Here is a 24685-nt window from a genome sequence, read left to right on the forward strand (position 1 = left end):
CCAAAGGCTGGTTCAGTTAAACAGTTTAAAATTATTGGAAAAGTCTGAAATTCCCGAAGGAAAGAAAAGTGGCTTTGAGAACCCCACACAGTGATATAGTTGTTTATTAGACGATGAGGAGTGGCTGGTTCAGCGAAAGATGTGGAATTTTCTGGTGACCCACACCGCTGGCCTGCAATGACTCTGTATCATCCCAAGCATGGGCCCACCAGCTGAGCCTTGACCCTTCCAGGAGCTGAGAGCCAGAAAACATTCCCTGGTACCACCTGGCCTTCTGGTCATGTTGCTTTCAACCCCTCATTTCCTAGAAAGTCATGCTGGGGACTCTTGAAACTGCTGTTCTCTATTCCTTGGGACTGAATTAGACTTCCAGACAGTCGACCATGGGTCTTTGGCAACATTTTGTACTTTCCCAATGAGGCCAGCATGTGGCAGAGAGGACCGCTGGGCTCAGGGATAGTGGGCAGCCCAGGTCCGGTGTCAGATTCCAGGGCTGGATTCAAACTCCAGATCTGCTGTGTGATCTTGGCTGAGTTGCTGTCCCTCTCTGAACCGCTTCTCTCCTCTCAGCCAGCTTGAGGATTAAAGTGAATGCCTGGCACACAGCAGGCCTTGTGAATGGCCCAGTGGGGCCCAGCCTCGGTGGAAGGGGCCCACTCTGAGTTTTCTAGGAGTGGATCCTCAGATGCTGGAGAGACCCTTCTCTACCCCCCAACCCCTGCCCATTGGAAGGAAGGGCCTAGGCCAGTCCTGGTATGGCACTCATCTCTCTGGGCCTCAGTTTCCACATCTGTCCATGGGGGTAATACCTCCACTTTCCGGATCCTTGTGGGGATGCAGGAGACGGGATGTGCGGAGGGGCTTGGAAAGGCCCTAGGGCTCAGCACTGCGTGGGCAGGACCTGTCTTCAAGTCCTTCCAGTCTGAGGCCTTGGCATCAAATGTGTCTGGTGTCTTCTTTGTCTTTGTCAATGCTGGGTCTGGCAGGCCTTAAGCAATGTGGGGCCCAGACCTGGAGGTTCAGTGGTGCAAGGGTGTGGGGTGGAGGGTCACTGTGGATCAGACAAGTGGCTCAGAGTGTCGGTGTCCTCACTGTGGAGTCGGGGCTCAAATCCAACAAGGGCTGAGTAAGAACCTCCTGTGTGCTAAGCACAGGCTGGAGCTTTTGCCTTCCTCCCCTTGAGTCTGGAAGGTGGTCTCAGTGACTCGCATTTTGCAGATAAGGACACAAAGCTTAGGGCAGGCTTACCCAGGACCATAGAGAGCAGCAGCAGGATTCAGACCCGCTTGTTGGAGGGCAGGCCCAGCACTATGGCTCCCGCCCCAGCCTAGGAACCTGCCTCATGGTTGCTGGAAGAAGGGGAGGAAAGGGCATCTGCAAAACTGCATTTTAGACCCTGAAGCACTTGCACTGTTGATTGCTGTAAGGCCCCTTCTGCCTGGCTGGCCCACCCCACCTGCTTCCTTCTGCTCTGCAGGATGTGCAACGGCCCAGGGCGGGGCAGAAGATGAAGGGGAGGCGGAGGCGGGCTGGATCGAGGGGGCCGCCATCCTCCTCTCGGTCATCTGCGTGGTCCTGGTCACGGCCTTCAATGACTGGAGCAAAGAGAAACAGTTCCGGGGCCTGCAGAGCCGCATTGAACAGGAGCAGAAGTTCACCGTGGTCCGGGCTGGCCAGGTGGTCCAGATCCCTGTGGCTGAGATCGTGGTTGGGGATATTGCCCAGGTCAAATATGGTAAGTGACCCAACCACAGAGCCACATGCTGGAGCTGGCATCTGGGCACAGGTGGGACCCAGAGAGGCTGGCCCAGGGCAGGGGGTGGATCCCTGAAGGCTGAGCCCAAGCCAGGTTGTCTTCTGAGCTCCTTGGAGAGGTGGAAGGCTCCTTTCTGGAGGTAAGATTCCAGAATCCATTTAAATCAGAAACGGCAAATACACAGCACACGTACCACAACTCTCCAGACTTCTACCCTTAGCAGACATTCCTAATCAATCTCAGCTCAAAGCCTAGATACATCCTCAGACGCCTTCTCAATATAACACTCCAAGGACCACTAACACTCAGAATGGGTTGATGAGGTGAAATCCATTTCCCACTTCTGATTGGCTGTTAATGGATGGTTGTTGGGCTAGAGAAGGTGTTATAGGGAGTGGACGTGGATGAGCGAACATTCTAGGCCTGTGATACTGCCATGGAGATAGTGAGCAGGCTGGTGCCAAAGGGGATTTAGATGAGATATGTCCTAGGTAAGTAGAGGCCAAAGATGAGGGAAAGATTGGCAGGCCTCTCCTCACTCAACCCTAGGGGGCTTGGTTTCCTCTGATAACATGCCTGTCTTGGGGGCTTTTCAGCCTAGTCAAGAGAGATTAATCCCTTCCAAAGGAATTTCCCCAAGACATAGTTGAGACCAGAGAAGATTGAATCATTGAGAAAACTGGGCCCCAAATCCATGCCATGCCAAGAGAAGCACTTTATAAACTGAAGGACACGCCCACCCAAGCTAGCATTATTGCGGGACCTAACCTCAGCCCTCCAGGCCTCATGCGCTTCACCCTGGCCCCAGGCTTCAGCTACCTATTGTCCTTTGATGGGCGCCATCTTGGCTCCTGTATCCTGGGAACTCTAGGCAGCCAGTTCCCAAAGGCAAACCTTCCTTATAATCATGCCTTGAAGAGAATATTCCAGCCTCTCCAGTCACCTGAGACCCTGCTGACTGACCCCCTCACCCTTCTTCCTACCAGGCGACCTCCTCCCTGCAGACGGCCTCTTCATCCAGGGCAATGACCTCAAGATCGATGAAAGCTCCCTGACGGGGGAGTCTGACCAGGTGCGCAAGTCTGTGGACAAGGACCCCATGCTGCTGTCAGGTGAGCTGTGGCCCACGGTGGGCTCACTCCCATTGCCGGTTCCTGCCCCCATGCCCAGGGGGCATCCATGTCCCCTTTATGAGACTGGAGGGTCTCAGAGACTTTGGTCCTTGTCTCCGGATCTCTGGCCAACTCGGCCCCAAACGAGAACTCCCTCCCTTTTCCCCTGCAGTCATACATTGAGCCTACTGTGCACTCAGCAGCACTCCAGGCCCTGGGGCGAGCACAGTGAATAAAGCTGACAATGAATTCCTGCCCCCATGAAACTTACCTTCTAGTAAGTTGATTTTCTGAAAAGTCGAACATGGAAGCCTGTTCTCGTTAGAGATGAGAAAGAATCAGTCTGGTGATGCCTACTTTAGATGCCTGCTGTATGCCAGGCATTGGACTGGAGGCTGGGGACACAGCAGTGTACAAGGCAGATGAGGCCCCAGCCTTGAGGAGCTTGTAGTGTAGTGTGGAGAGACAGACAATGTAAAAATTCCAGAGGGTAATAGGTATATGATGGAAAAAAAAAGCAGGGCAATGGAGTGCAGGTGGTGGGGGAGGTTGGGGAGGCCACGTGTGAGCTGAGGTGTGAATGATGGAAAGGAGCTGGTCTTGCAACTTTGCAGGGAAAGAGTATAGCAGGGAGCAGGAGTAGCAAGTGCAAATGCCCTGAGGCAGGACCATGAGCAAGAGGGAGACCTTGTGCACCATGGTCAGGAGTTTATAAATTTTCTGAGTACGATGAGGATTCTCTGGAATCAGCAGTAAGCTGATCATATTTACATTTTTAAGATCTCAGTCTGGCTGCTGCAGGGGCAAGAGAGGAGGAGAGACCCTGCAGAGGTGAGGCACCAGACAGGTGAAATACCCCCCCTCCAAGCAGGGACACCAAAAAGGCTTTATTGTCCAGCAGTGCTCAGCAAACATCCTCTGAGCAGTTGCTCTGGGCCAGGCCCTGGGCCCTCCCTTCCATGATGATACAGACTCATCCCTGCCTTGGAAGCCCCTAGCTTGGGTAAGCTGGGGGAATCAAACCAGCAAACAGCTAATTCCACAGTAGAGGAGTGAGGAAGGTGTGAGAAAACCAACAGAACAGAACTATCCAGAGAGGTGGAATTGAGCTGGGTTTTAATGGGTGAGTAGGAGTCCACCAAGCAGAGTTGTGGAGAAAGGGCCCTCCTAGCAGAGGCACAGCAGGATTTCCTAGAAATCCAGAGGAGGAGCAGCATGTCTGCAGGGTACGATGGTAAAAAGGAGTGAGAATTAGGTCTGGGGCATTTATTATCAAAAACTATCCAACCAACATTTATTAAGCACCTACTATGTGCCAGTGGTTAATGAGACAAACAAGGTCCCTGCCCTCCTGGAGCTTAGAATCTAGTAAACGAGACAGACAAGGAAGGAACAAACAAGCAGATATGTGACATAATTTCAGTTAGTGATAAGTCAGGTGGAGACATTACACCATTATAGTGAGATAGAGACCCTGAGGAAGGGGACGGGAATCTTAGTTGATCAGGGAAAAGCCTGTCTGAAGAGGTTGCATTTGAGCTAAAACCAGAACAATGAGAAGAAAGAGCCTTCTAGGCAGAAGGATAGCGAGTGCAAAGGCCCGGGGGGGTCTGACCAAGTGATCCTGGAAAGCCTCAAATGCCCTCTTGGAACTTAGAGCCACATGAGAGCTCAGTAAATGGTCATCGCCCTGTGGCCCTGGTTCTGACCTCTGGGCTGAAGTGGTTGTCAGAGAGGCGAGCATCCTTGGGAGAAGTGGCCGGTGGGTCATGAGGATCAGTGGAAGTCAAGGGGAGGTGCTAGGCCTGAGTGGATGAGTGATGAAGCTTCCAGACAGAGGAAGTAGAGGAGGGATGGCTCCCTGGCAGGAGGCTGGGGAGAGAAAACGTTCAGGGTCACTGACCTGAAGCACGAGCAACCAGCCACAGAGGTAGGCACAGGTGCAAAGACTCTGGAAAAGAGCAACAGGGCAGAGATGGTTGGGAAGTCGGCTGGCCAGCTGAAGTGGAATCAACCAGTCTAGTCTCGATCTATCCATCTGGCTGGAAGCCCAGGCAAATGGAGTAGACCCTGGGCCTCTGGATGTCAGGAGACAGGAGACAGGGTCTCCCGTGGTGTCTTTGTGGGCAAGATGGAGAAGGCTCTGCTGAGGCCAGGGGATTTCGGTCAGTTTGTGCTGACTCTTGAACTGCTGGCAATCTGGTGAAAGGTTTCTAGCAGCCTTCCCTGAAGCTCTGTCCTGTGGCAGTATGGAACGTATGCCCATCAAGTTCACAGAGACCACAAGTCCAGGAAGGCTGACAAAGAGAAAGCAAGAGTCAGTACCCACAGAGATGGCCAGAGTGCAGGGTGAACTAGACTCAAGAAAATGAAAGTTGACTGTGAGCTGCAGTACTGACATTCAGAAACCCAGCTGCGTGGCAGAGAGGGAGGGCAGTGGCTTAGCCCAGGCTCCTGGGGAAAAGACAGTGAGAAAGGGGCATGGTCAGCCCAATGGAAAGCACTCTAATTGGAAAGAGAAGAATTCTGTAACAGTCAGGACCATTCTAGGAACAAAAGAGGCTGCCTGTATGGTAGTGAGTTCCCCGTCACTGATTGTGTGTGAGCAGGGCCTGGACAGGCTATGGGTGGATCTGTTGTAGAGGAGGCCAAAACCCTGAATGGGCGCTGCATTCAGTGCTTCTCCCTGCGGTGAGTCACAGATTCAGTACACCTGTCCTCACCTGCACCTCTGCTATAGACCCGCCTTGTTTCCTTCCTTCTGCCCTGCCTCTGCTGAGACCGTTCCCTCCTCCCACACGGCTCTCTCCCTTCCCCATTGCACATTTAACTCCTGCCCATCTGCTCTGTCCCACCTCCTCCACGAAGTCTTCCCTGGCCACCCCTGCCCTGCGCCAACTGGGACCCATGCATTAGCCTGTGACGTCACACTGTGCTCGGCCCATTCGGACGCAGCCTCATCATGCTGATTGAGTTTTGTGCTGCGCAAAGCATCTCAAATAAAATAAAAAGCAAAACCATCCACAGTCCCACCACCCAAACAAATCTAACAGGTCTCACTTTTATGGGCCCCTTCCATCCTTGGCTGGTCCAAGAGGGTGGGAGCCTGAGCCTGAGGCTGTCGGGAGGTCAGCCCAGCTCCACCCCAGACCCTGCACACCTTAGGGCTCAGGCACTGTCTGCCAGAGTGAGGAGGGAGGCTGCGCTGCGTTGTAGAAAGAGCAGAGTTGGGCAGGCTGAGCCAGATCTGGGCTCTGAAATGAACTTGCTGTGTGGCCTTGGGCATGTCACTTCACTTCTCTGAGCCTCAGTTTACCTGTGAGGACAACAGTGACGTCCTGGTGTGTGATGTAGGTGAGGCCCCTACCTAGCACAGTCCTGCCGGAGGGGTGCTCACAGTAGGCTGGTTCCCTTCCCTGTTCCTCGGACGGAGCCTGGACTTGGGAGTGAAATAGCCTGGGTTCACATCCCGACTCTGCCCTTCATTGGCTGGGAGACCTTGGACAATCTTCTTACCCTTTCTGAGCCTCCATTTTCTCACTTGTGAAATGGGAGAGTAACCCCAGCTTATATGTCCATTTCCCCTCCCTTCCTTCTTCCTGAATGTGTCCCCTTTCCCCCTCTCTAGGCTGGCCCTGTCTCTCCCCCATCTAGCTCCTCCCCACCTTCAGCCTGCCCGAGCCTGCCTCCTCCGGGGGGTTCCCCTGGATTGCTGTCTTCCCCAGTGCTCTGAACCCTGCATAACTGCCATTTGGACTCTCACATGACCGGACATCTCGGACCCTTCACCTGTGCTGGTGGCTTTGCTGGGCCTTCTGGTCAGATGACCCTCAGAAAACACAGAGGGACCATGCTGGGGGCACCTGCAGGGTCCTCATGGTAGTTCAGACACCCCCACATGGCATCTGGCACACTGGCTCAGCCTAGAGGAAGGCAAAGAACGCTCAGTTCTGGATCAGGTGGCCTGCCATGCCTGACCTTTGACCCTGGAAAGATCCCTTCCTCTCTAAGCCTCCACGTCTGTGTCTGTGCAGTGAGCCAGTGAGGAGCCCTTCCCCCCTGCCTACTCCACAGGGCTGTTGTGGGGACCACATGCCTGGACAGATGTGACTGTCCTCTGTGAATGGTGCACGTGTGAGATGCTGTGTGGTGTGGAATGAACACAGCCTTTGGAGGCAGAACCTCCAGGTTCCAGCCCTGCATTGGCTCCCGCTATGACCTCTGCCCATCAGGATCTCAGTCTCCCCCTCTGACAAATGGGGGCAGACCAGCCTTCAGAAAGATTCAGATGTCTCCAAAGCTGAGGGCACAAAGGAAATCCTAAAGGCCTGGAGCTTGTCGCCCAGGACAGACAGGCAGACACAGGCCCATGTCTGCAGTGGCTTCAGCCCAGGCAGAGTAGAAACGTGCAGAAATCGCAGGTCCCCACGTCCACGGGGTGAGGTAGGGGGAGTGTGGACGCCAAACCAAGCACTCACTTGCTTCCCCTGCTGCCCGTGGACGTGCCCCCCGTGTGGCTGCGAAGTCCGCTCTCTGCAAGGGGAGCAAGAGATTCAGACTTTTCAGGTCAATCTCCCGATGTTTAAGACGTTGGGAAGAAATTCCAATTTTTCAAAAGCCTGTGTGGGTCTGACAACCTATGGGTGGGCCCTGGAATACAAACTCTGACCTCGGCCTATTTTTTTCCTTAGTTTTGTATTTTAATATAATTTCAAACTTTCAGAAAAGTTGCAGGACTAGTAAAATGAACGGCTGAATGGCCTCCCCTCTGGTTCACCTGCTATTGCCATTGTGCCTGCCTTGCTCTCAAGAGCCTCCCTCTCTCCTTCGTCAGGGCCTCTTCCTACTTCAGGTGTGTCTCCCAAGAAAAGGGGTCCTTGTGCATAACCACAGCACAGCAGTCAATTCAGGAAGCATTGATGCAGTACTGATACCCGACATACCATCCATATTCACGTGTGCCAACTGTCCCCACAGCGTCCCCCAGGCTGGGAGCCAGCGCAGGATGCCGCGTGGCATTTAGATGTCCTGCCTCTTCAGCCTCCTTTGACACAGAGCAGGTCCTCAGCATTCTTTTGCCTTTCCTGGAAGGCCAGTGGTTTTTAACCTGCCTGGGTCATGAACCCCCATGAGAGTCCCATGAAAGCAATAATCCCTCTTATGAGAAGTAAATGTCCAGACTTGTCACCTTACAGCCTGTCAGTGGACTCACAGATCCCTAGAGAACCATGGGATTTGCAGTCTTGATTTGCAGCTGGGGAAACTGAGGCCCCAAGCAGGCGTGTAAAGCCCCACCGAGGCCAGGGCCAGAGGGAGACTCCAGCCCGGCAGCCTCCTAGCGCCCACGCGCGAGCTCGCCTCCGAGGACCCCGTGACTTCATTACCCAGCGGCGTGGCCTGTTTGAAGCACCTGATAGTGAATTCCACGGGGAAACCAACAACCAGGCACCATCGATGTGGCCATGGAAGGGACAGGGGCCAGCGGGCCAGGGTGGGGACTGTCCTCAAAAGCAGCAGGCCCTGGCTCCAGCAGGCCCATTGGCTCGGTCCCCTGCAGGACCCCACCCTCCTCCATCACCCCTGGAACCAGAGCATGAACAGCATGAGGTTACCCAGGACATCGACAAACTCTCTCGGGCCTGCCACCCACCCTGCCTGCCGAGCGGAAGGCCAGGCACGGGGAGCTGGACCTACCACCACTGCCGCTGCCACCAGGGAGCCTAGGACAGCACCGTGACCGCAGGAAGGCCCAGTGTGCCGCTCGGCCCGCGCTCTCTCCATTACACTACCCTGCCTCTTCTCCATGAGAGGCAGCGGGGTGTAGTGGATAGAGCACGGGTTCAAGTCCCGGCTCCACCGCTCACGGTTGTGTGACCCTGGGCCATCGCTTAACCTCTCTGAGCCAGAGAAGCCACAGGTGGGCGGAGGGGCTTGGGGTTGTGCCTGCGCTGAAACCTACCTCACAGGGCTGTTGTGAGGGGCACGGGCTTGTGGGCCATGGAACGCTTTGCCGACTGTCTAACGCTCTGTGAGCATGCGTTATTACCGTTATGAACTGCATTGATAACAATAATGATGACAGAAGCGCGTCTGGCCTGGGAATCGCTTTGGCTTTGCTTGGTGCTTGTGCTAGAGGCAGGTAATAATCCCCAGAGAAGGCCTCCGTCCCTTCTGCCCTTCTCCACCCCCAGGAAAAGACCCTTTAGAAGGTCTGACCTCCCCCCTCTCCCTGTCCAAAGAGAGGCTTAGGAAGTCAAAACCAGGAGAGTGGGGAGCTCTGGGTTTAAGCCCCTACCTGTGCCTCACGTGCTGTGCAGCCTCACTGAGCCATTTGCCCTCTCTGGGCTAAGAAGCTTCATTTTGTAAAGTTAGGCTCCTCTAGCTCTGCCAACTGGGGCTCAGTGCACCCCACTTGCCGTCACATGAGGCTTTGGCCCCGAGATGCCATCTGGACTAGGCCTGCAGCAAGTCTGAGGCAGAGATGGGCTTTGAGCCTGCAGTTGGGAAAGTTCTGGCCCACACTCAGCTGCCAGGTCAGAGGCCGCAGAAGTCATCTCCAGGGACAGGAGATGAAGGTTCAGGTGGGGCAGGACAGGCCGTCCTGTTGGTGAGAGCCCACAATGTTCCCTGGGCCCGAGCTCCTTTCTGGCTCACAGATGGATGGACGGACGGATGGGCGGGAGCTAGACGCTGACAGAGCTCCCTCACCGCTCGCCCGCCTCCCTCTTGCTCCTCGGGGCTGTGTCCCCAAACAGCTCTGCCGCTGACTGTGTGCACAAGCCTTCCCAGCAAGGGAGAGAGCACAGGAGCCGGGAGCCACCCGGCTGCCCCAGCAATGCCCTGTGAAATGCGGGTGATGATAATGACCTCACCCGGGGACCATGGCCACCGAGTGGGAAAAGGGGCTCAGATAGCACGGGGTACATGGGGAACCTCCATAAATATTAGTTCTCTTCTTCCCTCCCCCCAGAATACTTCCGACAGCTCCCTACTGAACCCCGAGGAGACACCCAACCCTGCAGCTCTCCACTCAGGCCACCCTCCCTTCACGAGCCCTCAGCTTCAGCCAGCTGATCCACAGCTCTCACACTGTCCCATCTCCCCCCTTTGCCTGGGCTGTGTCCCCCGCCGGCCAAGGGACCCTTGGGTCTCTGTTGTCCTGTGTTGTTGCTGATGTGTGTGCCTGTCTGCTCCCCTCAACCCTAACTAGACTGTGAGCCCCTGGAGGGCAGGGACCACCAGAGGCCCCTTGGGCCCCAGAGCCCAGCACAGAGCTGGACGCCACCACACTTGTCCATCCCATGAACAAGCGTGGCCCTGGAAGGGAGTGACACATGGCCAGTTTGTCTGCTCAGGCCTCTGCCGGCCCATCAGAACTCCCCGAGATGCTGCCTTTTAATGGAGGCTGCCCTACCCCACCCAGGAGTGGCCCTCATCTCCTTGGGACCTAAGGTGCCCAGACTTCACCGTTGAGAGGTGGTGACCTAAGCCAGACCTCCCCATTTTACAGAGGACAAAACTGAGGTCCACAGAGGAGACGGCTGGCCTCAGGTCACACAGCACATCAGCAGCAGACACCAGACTTGTTCCCAGTCCCCTCCTTCTCAGCCTAGGGTCCTCTCTATCAACCACCCTCCATGCTGTGTATTCTGAGGGGCTCCATGGGAGCATAAGGAGGTGAAGGCTACAGCATGGTACCCAAGGGACCATGGACTTGGGAGCCTGGTGCAGGGCCCAGCCAGCGCCCCCCTCCCCAAAAGGTTCTCTCCTCTGTCCGCACCCAAAGACCCATGGCTTACATGCCTCTGGTTCCACTGCTGGAGCTGCAGCCCTTGGGGTTAAACATTGTCCCCTGCAGGGGATCCTGGGGCTGGGGAGTGGCAGCCTGGGGGTGACCTGGTCCGCTCTGTTCTTCCTCCTGCAGGAGGGCAGCCAGGCTGTGAGGTCCTGGTGGGGGAGAGGCGCAGCCCAGGGAGGACGGCTGGGCTGGATGAATTTGACCCTTGGTGAAACCGTAAAGATGGCTTATTGAGGGTGTGTGGATTCTCCATTACAAATGTAATACATGTCCACCATGGGAAACACAGAAAAGGGGGCAGCAGGGAGGACAGTGCTGGATCCCAGCTACAAGCCTCCGCTGCGGCAGGAGGGGAGGACTCGCCCTCAGACCTGCCCTCCAGGGGCTCACAGGCTAGTGGGGACACCGGGCTGGGAGGCACCCCCAGGGGAAACCCCGGGGGGCAGTCCAGAGGGGAGAGGTGATGTCCTTTTGTTGGGGTCAGGGGAGTCACCTAAGAGGAGAGGCATTTGTCCTGAGCCTTGAGGAGGAGGTTTTGGAGAAGAGGTGGGGGAAGGGCATTCAGGTGGTGATAACTATGTGAGCAGAGGCGGGAATGGGGCTGGGGAGCAGGGCTGGACAGGAGGGCCCAGTGAGCTGTGCTGCTCCCAGGGCAGAGGGCGCAGTGTGGGAATCAGTGGTCAAGGGCCGGAAGAAGGTTGAGGTCTGATCCAGGGGGTGCTGACCAAGGTGTTTGGACTTTGGGGAGCTATGGGGGGTGTCTGAGCTGGGGGGCAATGGTCAGAGCGAAGGCTGGGCGTGCTGCTGGGGCACAGAGGGAGGGAGGACCAGAGGGGGAGTTTGATGCCCCCAACGTCTCTGAACCATCTGATGCTGGGGCCTGGAGGACTCCCCAGGGCTCATCGACGCTGGGTGGGGGCCATGCTGTGCCTTCAACCCATGTCCCCGTGTCCCCATGTTGCAGCCAGAGGCCACCTCCCTGGCTTCCTCCTCCTTCCTCCCTCCTCCTTGGCCTCCCAGTGCAGCTCCCTGCTGAGATGGGAGTGATTAGATTAGAAGGTGATTTGGGGTCTGATTATCTTGGGTGGAAACTGGCCCCCTGTGTCTTTTTCCATCCCGCCCAGGACTGGGGAGGTGGGGAACAGCTTCTCCATCACCACCCAGGCAGAGCCAACTTTTTCACAAACATGTTTGAGATCACAGCGTGAAGCCTTTTTTCCTGGGGAAGAGCAATATGTGACAAACCGGACCAGGGCTTGGTCCCTCACCAGCTGGTGACCTGGGCAAGCTGCTTCTCCCTCAGTTTCCTCTTCTGTCGACCGAGGGCCAGTATGAGGACTAATGAGATGAGTGCGTGTGAAGGATTAGGGTTAGGGTTAGGGCACGATGCCTGGAGCGGAGTAGGTGTCCCACAGAAGGTAGCACTGGTTACTGTCCCTGCCATCTACGCCCTGTGAATGCACTGAAGTGTGTTCAACCCTCACCTTTAAAGATCTACAGTGACCTCACTCTCACCCACGTGTGACCTCTCTGGGCCTCAGTTTCCCCCTCTGTCTAATACTGCTGGTATTTAACAGTCCATCCTGCCAGCTCCCACACAAGCTGAGACCGTGCATGAGAAAGCATTTTGTCAGCAAGTTATTGTAGTTCCCAAAGTCCCATAGTTGGGCCCAGGTTCTCCCCGTTTGTGCCCCTTGTGGGGTAAGTGTGCTTCAGGGTCTGTCTGTGATGGGAAGACACCAGGCCTGGGCTGATCGGCCTGAAGTCAGTGTCCGAGCTCATTTCTGTGGTCCCCACTGTTCCCTGCTTGGGGACAGAAGAGGCTGGGAATGGGTAAAGAGCCAGCTGAGGAGCTCACCACCTGAGAACCCAGGTTCTGGTACAGCTTGCTGGGCTCCATGCTGCCTCTGGGAGCCTTCATGACTTGGTTTACCCATCATGGATGGACACACCAACCTTTACCACCTCAAAGGAACTTACTGGAGGGTATCTGTCTGTCTGTAAAGCACTTTAAGATCCTGAGATCCTGGAGGCCAAGAGGCTGGAACACCACACATGCACACGCACACAGGCACGTGTGCAAACACACACATGCACACACACAGTCTCAAGACGTCTCTCAGATCCCAGAAGGAAAAGGAAGTGGTGGGTGAAACCTCTTGAAAAGTGAAAATAGATTCCTTGCTTTAATGAAAGTGCTTCTTGCCCTGACTCAGAACCTCTTGATTCTTATTTTAGATACAATTCTAATGAGTTTGTCCACCTAGACTTCAAGTCTGAAGCAAATTGGGAGGCCAGGAGAAGGCCATTAGTGACAAGTGAGCCTGAAAACAGGAGGAAATGACCATCCATCTTGAGGGGAAAGAAGGAAAATCTCTCAACAGCAGAAGGAGTTCAAGAAGCAAGTCACCAGGGCCGTGTAGTGGCTGGGGTCAGTGGCCGTGGCCGTCTGTCTGGTAGACCAGGTATAGCTCTTCCTGTGCGGCCTGGGGATGGCTGGAGACCCTGCACCAGGCAGGATTGGATTGTTAGTTCTCTGCTGAAGGAGAAACTGTACGCTGCATTGTAGAGAGCTTTCTAGCCAGAGTGGTAAAAATGAAAATCGGAAAAAATGAACACCTGACAGGCCCAACTTCATTTATCTAGATTCTTTACTAAGCAGAGTGCCCTCTTGTCAAATAAAAGCTGACACAGAAACCCCAAAGATGAATAAAATTGGGGCCACTCTGACCAAAGGCCTCCCTTGCCCCCTATGGCTCCCCTCCTGCCCCCTGAAAGAATTCCAGGACGCTTTGGAACCCAGTTTTAAAAATCTAAAATTCTAGGAAAGGAGTTCTTAACTTTTCTTGCACCGCAGACCCCTGGGGAGGTCTGAGGTCATCATGCGCCACCCCTATTCAGAATAAAGCTTTGAAATACATAAAATACACTGGATCACAAAGGAAGCCAATTACATTGAAATAGTTAAAGTAATTAAAAAAGAATTAATGTGTGGTGTAGTAACATATGTGCTTCTTTATTAGCACACTGAATAACAAGATCCAGCGGTCAGTGTGATAATTGCCTTAGGTGTAAAATAAGGATATGCCTAAAAAGTATCTGCAACAGCTATAAAGTAATATTTAAAAAACCCCATGATCTCTGTAACATATGTAATGGTGGTGTGGCCACCACTGACACTCCTGGGGTTTATTGCCTATGTTCTTAATAGGGGGAAATGCTAAATTTCAGTTTGATGTTTGTGAAAATAAAGAGGTCATTGTTTTCTCATCCAACTTCATAGAGCCCTGAATTCTTTCCCCAGATCTTTGGGAAGTTGGTGGACCCCATTTTAAGCAGTCCTGTCCAGGGCTTAGTTGGCTTTTTTTTTTTTTTTTTTTTGCTGGTTGCATGCAGAACGAGGTCTGGTTCTAGATATATCATTAAGGAAAAGAGAGCGTGGTCCCTGCTTGGCCCGTAAGACTGGGAGAGGGGGAAGGGGAGAGAGAGGAGGGGGGAAGGGGAGAGAGAGGAGGGGGGAAGGGGAGAGAGAGGAGGGGGGAAGGGGAGAGAGAGGAGGGGGGAAGGGGAGAGAGAGGAGAGAGGAAGGGATTCTCTAGGAGCAGGTGGGAGGTGGGAGGCCTGAGCTTTCTGGGGGCCTAAGAATTGAGGTATAGCAGTATTTGAGCTCCAGACCCATCACAGCACTATCCCACGGTGAAATCATCTTTAAAGGACCCACCTTGAGCACACACCTTGAACCTTAACTGTAGGTGGTGCCCTAAGACCTCAGCAGGCAAATTGCCTGGCGTCAACTGAGACCCAGTGCCTTCCGCTCCTTGGGGGAGGGGGCTTGGGCCATGCAATGGTAACTTGGCTTTTGTCCCCTTCCCCAGGGACTCATGTGATGGAGGGCTCTGGACGGATGGTGGTGACCGCCGTGGGTGTGAACTCTCAGACCGGCATTATCTTTACCCTGCTGGGGGCCGGCGGTGAGGAGGAAGAGAAGAAGGACAAGAAAGGTAAGCCCAACCCCCTTGTGGACCAGAAAAGGAGCTCTTAAGGCCACATTTTTGTTGTTGTTGACTCATTCACTAGACAAAACAGTTATTGAGTGCCTTTTATGTCCATACCCTGTGCCAACAGCTGCCTCCTGTAACCCCAAGGCCCTTCTTGGGCCAGGAGGCTCTGTTTGTTCCATCTCCAGGGTCTCGTTCCAGTCTCTGTCTTGTCCAGTCATGTCATGGGGGGCCCCCCTTCCCCCTGGGCCAGGCCAAGGGTGCTGAGCCTTTTCTTGAGTCTCCAGCCTCAAGTGTGACCTGTTCCCATCATCACCCCTGATACTGAGTAGAAATCCCCACCTGGGCGAATTCCTCCGCTATTCTCAACTCCATTGAGCAGAGCTGCACACTCACCCAGTATAGACTCTGCCCAGAGGTGGGTCTTCTGGGGAAGGTGGCCTAATGTGTGCCTCCAAATCAACTTCTGTGAGCCTCTCCCCGTTGTCCCCAGAGCTGCCATCTCAGCTGGCTTCTGTCTCCTCCTCCCCCTGCAAACAAGATTCCTCACTCCATGGGCTCCCCTTGGTGCAGCAGGTTGTCGGCCTGGGCTACAGCTGCCTCTCAGAGCAGAGGAGGGATGGTTGGAAAACATGAGCCCCAATCCCATCAGACCAGGCCCAAATCCAAGGCCCAGCCTCTGGCCCAGAACAGCTGACAACTTACCCGACACTCACACTCGGTCTCGGGGACACCCCCCAGTCTCACATCTGCAGTCTTTTGTCTCCTTCCCCAAGATCCAGAGGAGGGGCCCAATACCCAGACCTTCTGGAGTCCAGGGGAAGGAGATGAGTTAATAGATGACCCCTCCTTCAGTTTTAGGGGCAGCCAGCCTCCCTCCAGCTCTCAGAGGTCAGCCAGGCACCAAGTCTGGGTCATGATCAAAGGATACTTGTTCCCACGGGCAAAACCCATTTCCTGGTGGGGTACCCCTAAGATTATGATGGCCCAACCAGCAGGAGCAATGGAAATAAGCTGTGATCTGGGAGAGCTGAGGTTGAAACTGAGGACCAAGTCTTGGCCAAGAGGCCCAGAGCATGTCAGGACAGCGTCCACACAATGACGTAGCAGCTATGGCCAGCTGTGGCCCCAGGTGCGGGCAGTTGGGCAGGTTGCAGCAGCTTTGCCCACTTCCTTGGCCTCACTGGGGCCTGGGTGAGGGGCACAAGTACCCAGAAGCTCCCATGGGCCAGACTGGTGTTTCTTAAAATGCCAGTAAAAAAACAGACCTCTTCTGCCCCAAAGCACAGGTCAGAGTCCCTTGCTGAACGTTTACCTGCGCTCCAACGGGATGGGGACATCAGTGTAGAAGGAAGAGGTGGGATGTGCAGGGGACGTGACAGAGGAATCTGGGAGGGCAGCCCAGCCCCTCAGGCCCCCACGAGCAGCACAGCCAGGCTGGACCCCCTCGGCACTTCCATTCCATCACCTCCACCAGGGACATTGCTTAGAGCCTCCCGTTTCAGGATGACCCCAGGCGTACCGGTGTGTGTGTGCGCGTGTGCGTGTGTGTGTGCGCGTGCACACACAAAAGGCTGTATGTGCTTCTCCTTCATTAACATGTCTCAAAAATCATCACACAGGTGTGAAGAAGGGGGATGGCCTTCAGCTACCAGGTACAGTAAGACACCCCTCAGGGTAGATGGGGTTTTAGAAATAGCAGCAGCCATTGACCCTGAGCCCTGGCTCTAGATCCCCAGCACACAGCTAAAGGGGGTACCTGACTGCTGGGGGCTCTGCCCCACCAGACCTCCACTGTGCCCCCGTGCACTGCCAGCCCCACGGGACCGGCCAGCACCCCGGTCTGCCTACCTGCCCTTCCAGGGCTTTCAGTGCAGATGGCACCACCACCACCTCCTCACGCCCTCAGCCCACTCAGCACCCCGTGACCCCACAGAGCCCGTCCCACCTCCCCCTCACCTCACAGCACAGCCACCTTACCCGGCATCTCTTCCCTCTCCTTCCCGCAGAACCCGTTTCCCCACCCCAAGAAAAAGCAGCAAGAGTGAATTGGAGCACATCCTATCATTTTTGATTCCTAAATTAAGGAAAACTCGCTAGTACTTTCTCTGTCTCATGCACAAAATACCACATGCTTGATGTCACCTTTTAAATGGTGGGGCATCTCCTCTAGGGGTCACCAAGGCAATCTTTTGAGTGACAGGGAAGGAGGAGTTGGCCATGGGCAGTAGCCTGAGTCAAGGGCATGAATCCTAAGTCACTGCCATGGACGGATGTTCTTCCGGGACACAGCAATGGTCATAGCAAGCACCCCTTCAGAATGGCCAGTGCCCGCACTGCACTGCTCGCTGAATATTTTGAATCGACTCCTGGCCATGAGCACCTCTGGCCCTGATGGTCAGCCAGACCCTCTCACAGAACCCTCTCTGAAAGGCACCCGCCTGATTGCTTGGGCCAACGGGGTGCCTCAGTCCAGACCTCACCACCAACAGTGCCACCCCACGCAACCACACCGACCATCCTCCATATTTTATTTCAAAGACCCTCCACGTCTGAGTTTTTCCCCCTGACTTCTGTGGCATCTCTGTGGGAACATTTCACCTCCACCCCCAAATCTGAGTTTCTTGATCTCCAACGGAGATGTTTTTTAAGAATGTAGTCATCTTATTTCCCACAAGTTGGTTCATGTCGATTGTTGTTGCTGTCCTGCGTTGTTGCTTTTCTCCATTGTGACACACTGCATTTTCCATCCCTCCCACCCCCGCAGCGGCCGATGGTGCGGCAGGTTCAAATGCTGCAGATAATGCAAATACCAGCCTAGTCAATGGTACGTCTCCCACTCCCAGGGCGAGCTCTCGGTCTCGGTTGGATGGGCGTCTCCCGCACCCTCAACTCTGGGCTTGCCTCTCCCTAGTCTGGACGGCACAGACTTGGATGCGCATGGGCAGCAAGGGGACGGTCGTCCTCTCACACGGGGCAGGTGCTTAAGAGAGAAGCCACCACCGGGGATCCAGCTCTGCCCCCACTCATGGCTGCCACGATGGCACTGGCTCCTGTTGGGCCCTTGACCCCCGGTGAAGCCCGGAAGAGGGCCATGACCTTGGCTTCAGATCTGGCCCCCAAGAAGCAGTGTCCCACCCGGCGTGGCCCTCTCCTAAGCCCGTTCCTGGCCCCGGCTTTGGGAAGAAGGCCCGGGGTCAGGACCTAGGCTGAAGCTGGCGTCTGGGTCCCCACTGGAGGCTCCGGTCCTCGACTCGACAGTCCCCTCGAGGCAGGGGGACCCAGGCCAGAGCTCAGCTCCTGGGCCCCACCCCGTAGCATGGCTGAACCACTAGTAGACGTTCTTTCTCTTCTCTCCCACGGAGTGAGCGGGCCGGGGGTTCGCTTGGGCTCGGGCCTAGTGCTGCCCCTGGGATGTGGACTGGTGTTTCTTGCTGTTGCCTGTGCTGGAGCGTTTGTTCTGAGTCTCTGCATTCTTACTGGCCTCCTCGGGGATGAGCGGTGGGGGCAGGGGGCTGCCACTGTACCTGGGAGCTGCATCTTAACCTCCTGACGCACAGGCAGGAAGGAATTCCATTCATCTGCCTCCAAGGTTTCTTATCTCTGCACCCTCCCATCTTCTCAGATACGTCCCCGTACCCAAATTAGGTGACACAAAGTCACCCAGACTGCTCCTGGGAGCTGTTAGGGCTTGGTCGTGAAACCATTGCCCTGGAGAACTGAAGGGGAGGGAAAGTCTTCTTTTTTCCAGCGTCACGCATCCCAGGCATCTCTGGCTGTGGGTTTCTCATCCATTAGATCATTTACTCTTCACCACTCCTGGAAAACATGGAGCTCTGGTCCCACCTCATCCTCCCATCCCCTGCCCTAGACCTCTGGCTGAGCCACCCAGAATCAAAGTGACCAAAGATGGAAGCACACACACACACACCCCGTAGATGTCAGGGGCTGGGCAAGACTGCTCTGTGAGCAGGGCCTCACCAAGAAGGGCTAATTCGGGTATGGGTCTATTTCAGGCACAGGAGGAGAAATCAGGACAGCCTGGGGTGTGGGAGGTGTCGTGTGTGAGGGAGGGGTGGCGAGAGATAACAGGAAGAACCAATGTAGGCAAACCCACGTGGGGGGCTGGGGGGTGGCAGGGAGGAAATAGGAAGTGGCATCCTGCTTCCCCCAGGACGACAAGCCTGCTGGGCTCGGGGAACATATAGACCGCATCCAGACTGGTGGGTCCCAAAAAAGGGGCAGCCTCACTTGCAACTGTAGCAGAAGACTCCAAGTGTCCCAAGAAGAACTGCTGGAAAAGATGAGGAACTGTCAGTCCTTAACCACCTCCTGTGCACCAGGCACTTTGCAAGCATCTCACTGAATCCTCACAATAACCCTATGATTCAGAGTTTTTTGTCCCCACTTTAAAGATGAGGAAACTGAGCCTCAGGGAGATCAAGACACTAGTCCAACATCACAGAGCTAGAAAGTAGCAAAGCACGGATGTGAACCCAGGCCTACCTGGCTCTAAAGAGTGTGCCACTCTTGCTGATGTCTTGTAAACTTCACAAGGATGTTAAGAAGTCTTCCCCACCACCAACGCCCCTGCCCAAGGAAAGGATCCTGTGGTCAAAGGTGTTTAAGAACCCACTGGGTAAAATTGGTTTCTTCCTTGTTGCAGAGGGACAGCCTTGATTGTGCTGTGTGTGGTGGAGAGTTACAGAGCCACACAGGGTTTCCCAGGCTGATTTGGCTGTGGGACCTTTCCTGGCTGAATGTCATGGGATTGGTAGGCCCCCAAACTATACTTGGGAACCAATACTCTAAGCTGTTGCTACTCGAATTGTGGTCGGAGGACCAGAAGCCTGGGCATCTCCCAGGAGTTTGGTAGAAATGCAGAATCTCAGGCCCCACCCAGACCTGCTGAATGAGAACCTGCATCCTAACGTGCTTTCCAGGCTCCAGGCAGAGTGCAGTGAAGGCTGAGGGGTGCTAAGCTGAGCCTTGGTGAGTGAGAGAATTAACTGTTCCTTTCCCCTCCTTCGTCTGAGCCAAATCAGGATGACCTGGATGTGGAAAGCACACTCAGGTGGCAGGATGCCCCCCTCACTCCACTCCCCCAAGCCCCTCCCAACTGAAAGGTAGGGGTGTTCCATTCATTTTGGAGGCATTATAATTGCCATTTTTATTTTATTATTTCTTTTATATTTATTAATATATCACTATAGAATACATCATGATTAATTATACATCACTCTTAACTCTGGACATTAACAAGGTACTTTGCAGTGCTTTTCATAAGCATCACATTGGTTGAAAGTGTTGTTTTTCACAGAGAGAGAAAAACAGAGACACAAGGAAGGGAAGTGACACCTCCCAGGTCTCCTATTTAGGACCTGTCTCCCCTAAGCTGGTTTATCGGGTCTTCTCACCGTGGACCTTCCACATCAAAGCTTTCTGCACCCATGACCCTCACAGTGCATGGAGAGGACACACCCATTTGGCAAAGCTGCATCTAGCATCTGATGTAGAGGGGCCTCCAGGTCTCCACCTCGGTTCCCCATCTTGGGTCCTGTCCTCCATCTCAGCTCCCCTGAATCACAGCCCATCTTCCATGTCCCATGGGGGACCAGAGCAACGTCCCACCACAGTTCCAGGGCCAGGCTAGTACCCATCTGGGTAAGGAGAACCCCAGATGAGTCGCTTGCTTCTGAGAAACCAGGCCATCTGCACCAAAGCACCCCCAGGATATGGCTCCCTCCCTCAAACATATGCATTGTTGATTATTTTTCTGGCCATGTGGTCACTGTGGAAATAAAAGAGGAAATTGCTAGCTTGGTTGATGGGCACATGTGGGCTATTGCATCTGATAATATGCAATGCAGATAAAGGCCCCTATGTGCCATCTGACACCAGACTATTGAAGAGGAGTCCTCTGGTGCCCTTTAGCCCAGTTAGTAAAGTTATTTTTAAAAATAAAAATAATTATTGTAGTTAATTCCTATTGGTTCCAAAATGCCTTCTTCTGTTTTGTTTCTAATCCAGTAGAAAGAATTTTACAATAGAGCAACGGGGACCTTTCTCTTTAAACCCCAGGGTGGGTCACTGACCCTTTGCTGGGAGAGGCAGTGGGAACAGCCCTGCACTGACCTTGGAGTGATGGTGCGGGGCTGGCATCCAGGAAGCCACTTCTCCCCTCCGAGTCACCTATAACGGATATGGTGGTGGGGATGACCGTGTTTATTGAACTCCTCACGCAGCCTCAGGACGGTCATCAGGATGCTCTATAAATGACAGCTGCCTCTGAACCTCCCTCGGCCCCAGTTTCCTCATCTGTAAAATAAGAGTGATGAAAACCCCTCCCGCCCCACCTTGCAGGGTATCAGGAAAACTGCCAAGATTGGAGACACTTGCAAACTGCCAAAGGCTGCTGGGCGAGTGGTTATCGCTAAGGCAACTTTTAGGAGCTCCGGGGAGGCGACGTGGCCACCCCTTGTTCCAGAGATGGAAGCGAGGCTGGGAGAGGTGGAGCCACACGGCTAGTTGGTTTCGAAACAGCAGCTTCAGGAGCCCCGTCCCACCAGTGCTGCCTCAACACCTGCCCTCCCCCTGTCTCAGGGGACTGGGGGTGGCTGCATTCTCCCTGATGGGGGCAGAAATGTGCATGTACTTTGGGGCCAGCTCTCCATTTACCAGCTGAGACCTGGCAGAGACCCTGCTGAGTGTCCCTCCCTGAGCCACAGTTTTTCATCTGTCAGTGGGTGTGATCTGCAGCGTCCCGGTAGGGATGTGGTCAGGCCCAGATGAAACTGTGGTCGTCATGTATGTGCCTGGAACATGAGCTGTGAAAATCTCCTTCTCGGCAAATGGCCGGGGCGGGGGGCAACCTTCTCAGAGTCCTTCTGAGGTGGCGAGCCATTGGGCAAAGCTCAGGGTGAGCCCGTGGGACAGGAGGGTGCCCCCCGACCCCTGCAGTGCCAGCAAGTGAAGGCAGGTGTCTGGCTACCAGGCAGCAGTCACCAATACCTCCCATCCTGTGAATGCAGGCCACACGCCTTGGGCTGAGACTGGGTAGGCGGACTCCCCGATGGCCCTGATTAGGGGGTGGGGAGCCCCAGACCCAGCACTAGGCAGCATCTGTCCCTGATAGGCAGGGCTGGGGTGGGGGACTGGGAGCACCCAGGGGATCCCACCAGCCAGACTTCACCTGTCTGCTGTGGCCTGAGCTGGTCAACCCAGAATACAGAGCACACAGCTCAGTGGACGGGAGGGGTCGGCAGCTTCCCCTTGGGAGCCAGGGCACTGCCACCAGGCCCCTGGACACACGTGGGTACCTCAGAGCCCACCGCTGGGGAGCCCCTGCCCACCGTTTGCCTGAGTCACTCTCAGTGAGGCTGGGCGGGGGTTTCTCCATGTCGTGGCTTCACACCCCTTCACCAGGAGAAGGAGAAAGTAGAATCATCCCTCCTGGAGCCAGAAACTAAGGAACACATTGACCAAACTCCTCCCCATTCTAGAATCAACCTCTCTCTCTCTCTCTCTCTCTCCCTCCCTGCCTCTCTCTCTCTCTCTCATCTTTCCCTTTGCCTCCTCTCAGCCCACAAAAGGCACCAACCAAATTCCACATTAATCACTGGGGACCTTAGATCTCCCACTCCTTCTGCTTCCTGCCAGCCAACTATGGTTCCTTTACCCTCAAAGGCCTCCGGTTAATCTGTAAAATGCTCAGGGCCAAAATAATGCCAGAAGCGCTCTCTCTGTGCCCCAGAGAATCAAGAGAGAGCCTGCAGCCACCACGGCTTTGCTCTTGTCTCAGGGGCCTCCCCGGCGTCCCTGCACAGAAGGGCGGAGCCGGCTTGGCCCTCCCTCCATCTGACATGAATGTCTGTGGCCCTGTTGCGTCTTCATGGTGACCAACGTGTGTTGTCTGATTCTCTGTTGTCTGTTAAAATTCTTTGTCGTATAGGTAAAATGCAGGATGGCAATGTGGACGCCAGCCAGAGCAAAGGTAACCCTTTTGTATTAACCTGTGGTCCCTGCGGCCCCTCCCCGCCGGTTCTGAGGGCCACAGCAGAGGCAGACTTCCATGCCTATGGGCGCCTGACACCTTTGGGGGGGGGTAGCTGTGATCGTATGGTGCCAGGTCAAATGGAGGCATCACCCATTGAGGACAGGCCACCACAAGCCAGCTTCTCCCCAGCCTTTGAGCTATGCTGCCCATTCAGCTGAAGACTTGGAGCTGGGTCTTTGAGATCTTTAGGGGCTAAGGGGTCAGGCCGCAGGCCCACCAGTCAGGCCTGTGCTGAAGGGGGGAGGAGCTTGACACCTGTGGATGAGGACACTCTCTTCTACTCTTTAAGCCCCCTTTGTGCCCCTTCTGTCTAGTGACTACTTAATATCCAGCAACATGGCCCAAGGACCAACTGGGCAAAGCCCAAGCCTGTGTCTTGTCTGAATGTGGAGAAGTTGAAGAGCCATTGGGGGAAGGGTCTGTGGGCTTGTTCAGGCCCAGAGGGGACCCTAGTCCACTCCTGCTGGAAATCCAGGGTGGAGCCGTGTCACTCCCTGCTGTGTCCTGAATTCCAGGTCCAAGGCAGCCAATGGCCCTGGGACCAGGGTCTCCAGCAGGAAGAGACCAACCCCCCATCACGGGGATTGTGTGCCGGCCAAGCGGGGGCCCAGGCTGGGGAGTGAGGGCCTCACCGTGCTCCGCTGGGCAGTTGGGTGGGTGCCAACATCCCCACCCTGCAGGCTAACCTGTGTGTGTGTCTGTGTGTCTGTGTGTCTGTGTCTGTGTGTGTGCACGCGTGCTCTGCCCCCTGCAGCCAAACAGCAGGACGGGGCGGCCGCCATGGAGATGCAGCCCCTCAAGAGTGCCGAGGGCGGCGACACTGACGACAAGAAGAAGGCCAGCATGCACAAGAAGGAGAAGTCGGTGCTGCAGGGCAAGCTCACCAAGCTGGCTGTGCAGATCGGCAAGGCGGGTGAGCACGCGGCCCCGGGAGATGGTACGGGGAGACACAGGGCATGCAGGGGGACCCCAGGCAGGGCCCTGCCCCTACCTGGGCCTCAGTTACCTCCTCTGCAAAGTGAGGGCTTGCGTGCGACCCTCCCTTCTCTGCCACAGAACCAGTCTGAGTCCTTATACAGTAGGCACTCCATTCGCACTTAGGCAGAAGAGTGAAGGTAAAAGCGTGGGCTCTGGGGGCAGCCTGCCTGTGTTCCTGTCCAGCTACAGCTCTGAGAACTTGGGCAGGTACCATCACTGAGCTCTGAGCCTCCGCCTCCTGGTCTGTGGACTTGGGATCCCGTAGTCCCTACTTCACAGGTTGCTATGAGGAGTAAAGGAGATTATTTACCTGTACAGGCGCTCAGCACTTGGCAAGTGTGGTGGCTGGACAGGGGGCAGACCCTGTAGGGCCTGGAGTTTGCAATGGAGGCTTTATCCTGAGGACAGTGGGATCCCTGGAAGAGGTGTGAGCAGGGGAGGGCAGGGATGGAGTTGAGCTGTATGATGACCGCCCAGCTGCCCTGCCAAGGAAAGATTGAAGAAGTGGAGGGCAGTGCCAGGAGCCCGGTGAGAAGCCCCTTGTTTGAGGCCCAGAGAAGCCAGGTTTCCTGAGTTAGTAGCTGCAGGTGATGGCTGATGACGGCCCCTCTTGCCCCGGAAGCCGAGCCCGGAAGCAAGGTGAGCCCTGCTGCCCTGACACGGCCTTGGCCTCCCCTCCCGGAGAAGGATGTGGCAGATGCCAAGGCCTCCCCACCTGGCTGCCTGCTCCTCCATGGCTGTCTCCCGGCTCTAATTATAGGCACCACAGCACGGAGAAAAGAGGCAAATTACAGGCTTGACTGTCTATATTTAAACTTGGGGGCCTGATGACAGCTCCCGGCTGCTGGGAGCTTGGCTTCCCGCCTCTGCAACTGTCAGACAGGGATCGAGCCGGCTCTGTGTCTCCGCAGCTGGCGGCGCGGGTGGGGCAGTGATGGGTCCAGGGATTTCCTCCATCCCCGCCACGGAGAAAACTCCACGGAAACG

General features: G+C 55.2%; 1 protein-coding gene across 1 annotated transcript in view; it reads left to right on the forward strand.

Annotated features, from left to right (window-relative positions):
* The window catches only part of ATP2B2 (ATPase plasma membrane Ca2+ transporting 2), a 205370-nt gene that overhangs the window by 131997 nt on the left and 48688 nt on the right, over positions 1-24685 (forward strand). The window contains exons 5-11 of the mRNA XM_082639686.1: positions 1478-1735; positions 2743-2868; positions 14542-14667; positions 16287-16319; positions 17432-17491; positions 22616-22657; positions 23475-23633. Coding sequence (XP_082495812.1) covers positions 1478-1735; positions 2743-2868; positions 14542-14667; positions 16287-16319; positions 17432-17491; positions 22616-22657; positions 23475-23633 — 804 coding nt within the window. The remainder of the gene's footprint in view (positions 1-1477; positions 1736-2742; positions 2869-14541; positions 14668-16286; positions 16320-17431; positions 17492-22615; positions 22658-23474; positions 23634-24685) is intronic.

Source organism: Mesoplodon mirus, assembly GCF_964341445.2.
Source record: "Mesoplodon mirus genome assembly, chromosome: 12".
In the NCBI taxonomy this organism is placed as follows: domain Eukaryota; kingdom Metazoa; phylum Chordata; class Mammalia; order Artiodactyla; family Ziphiidae; genus Mesoplodon; species Mesoplodon mirus.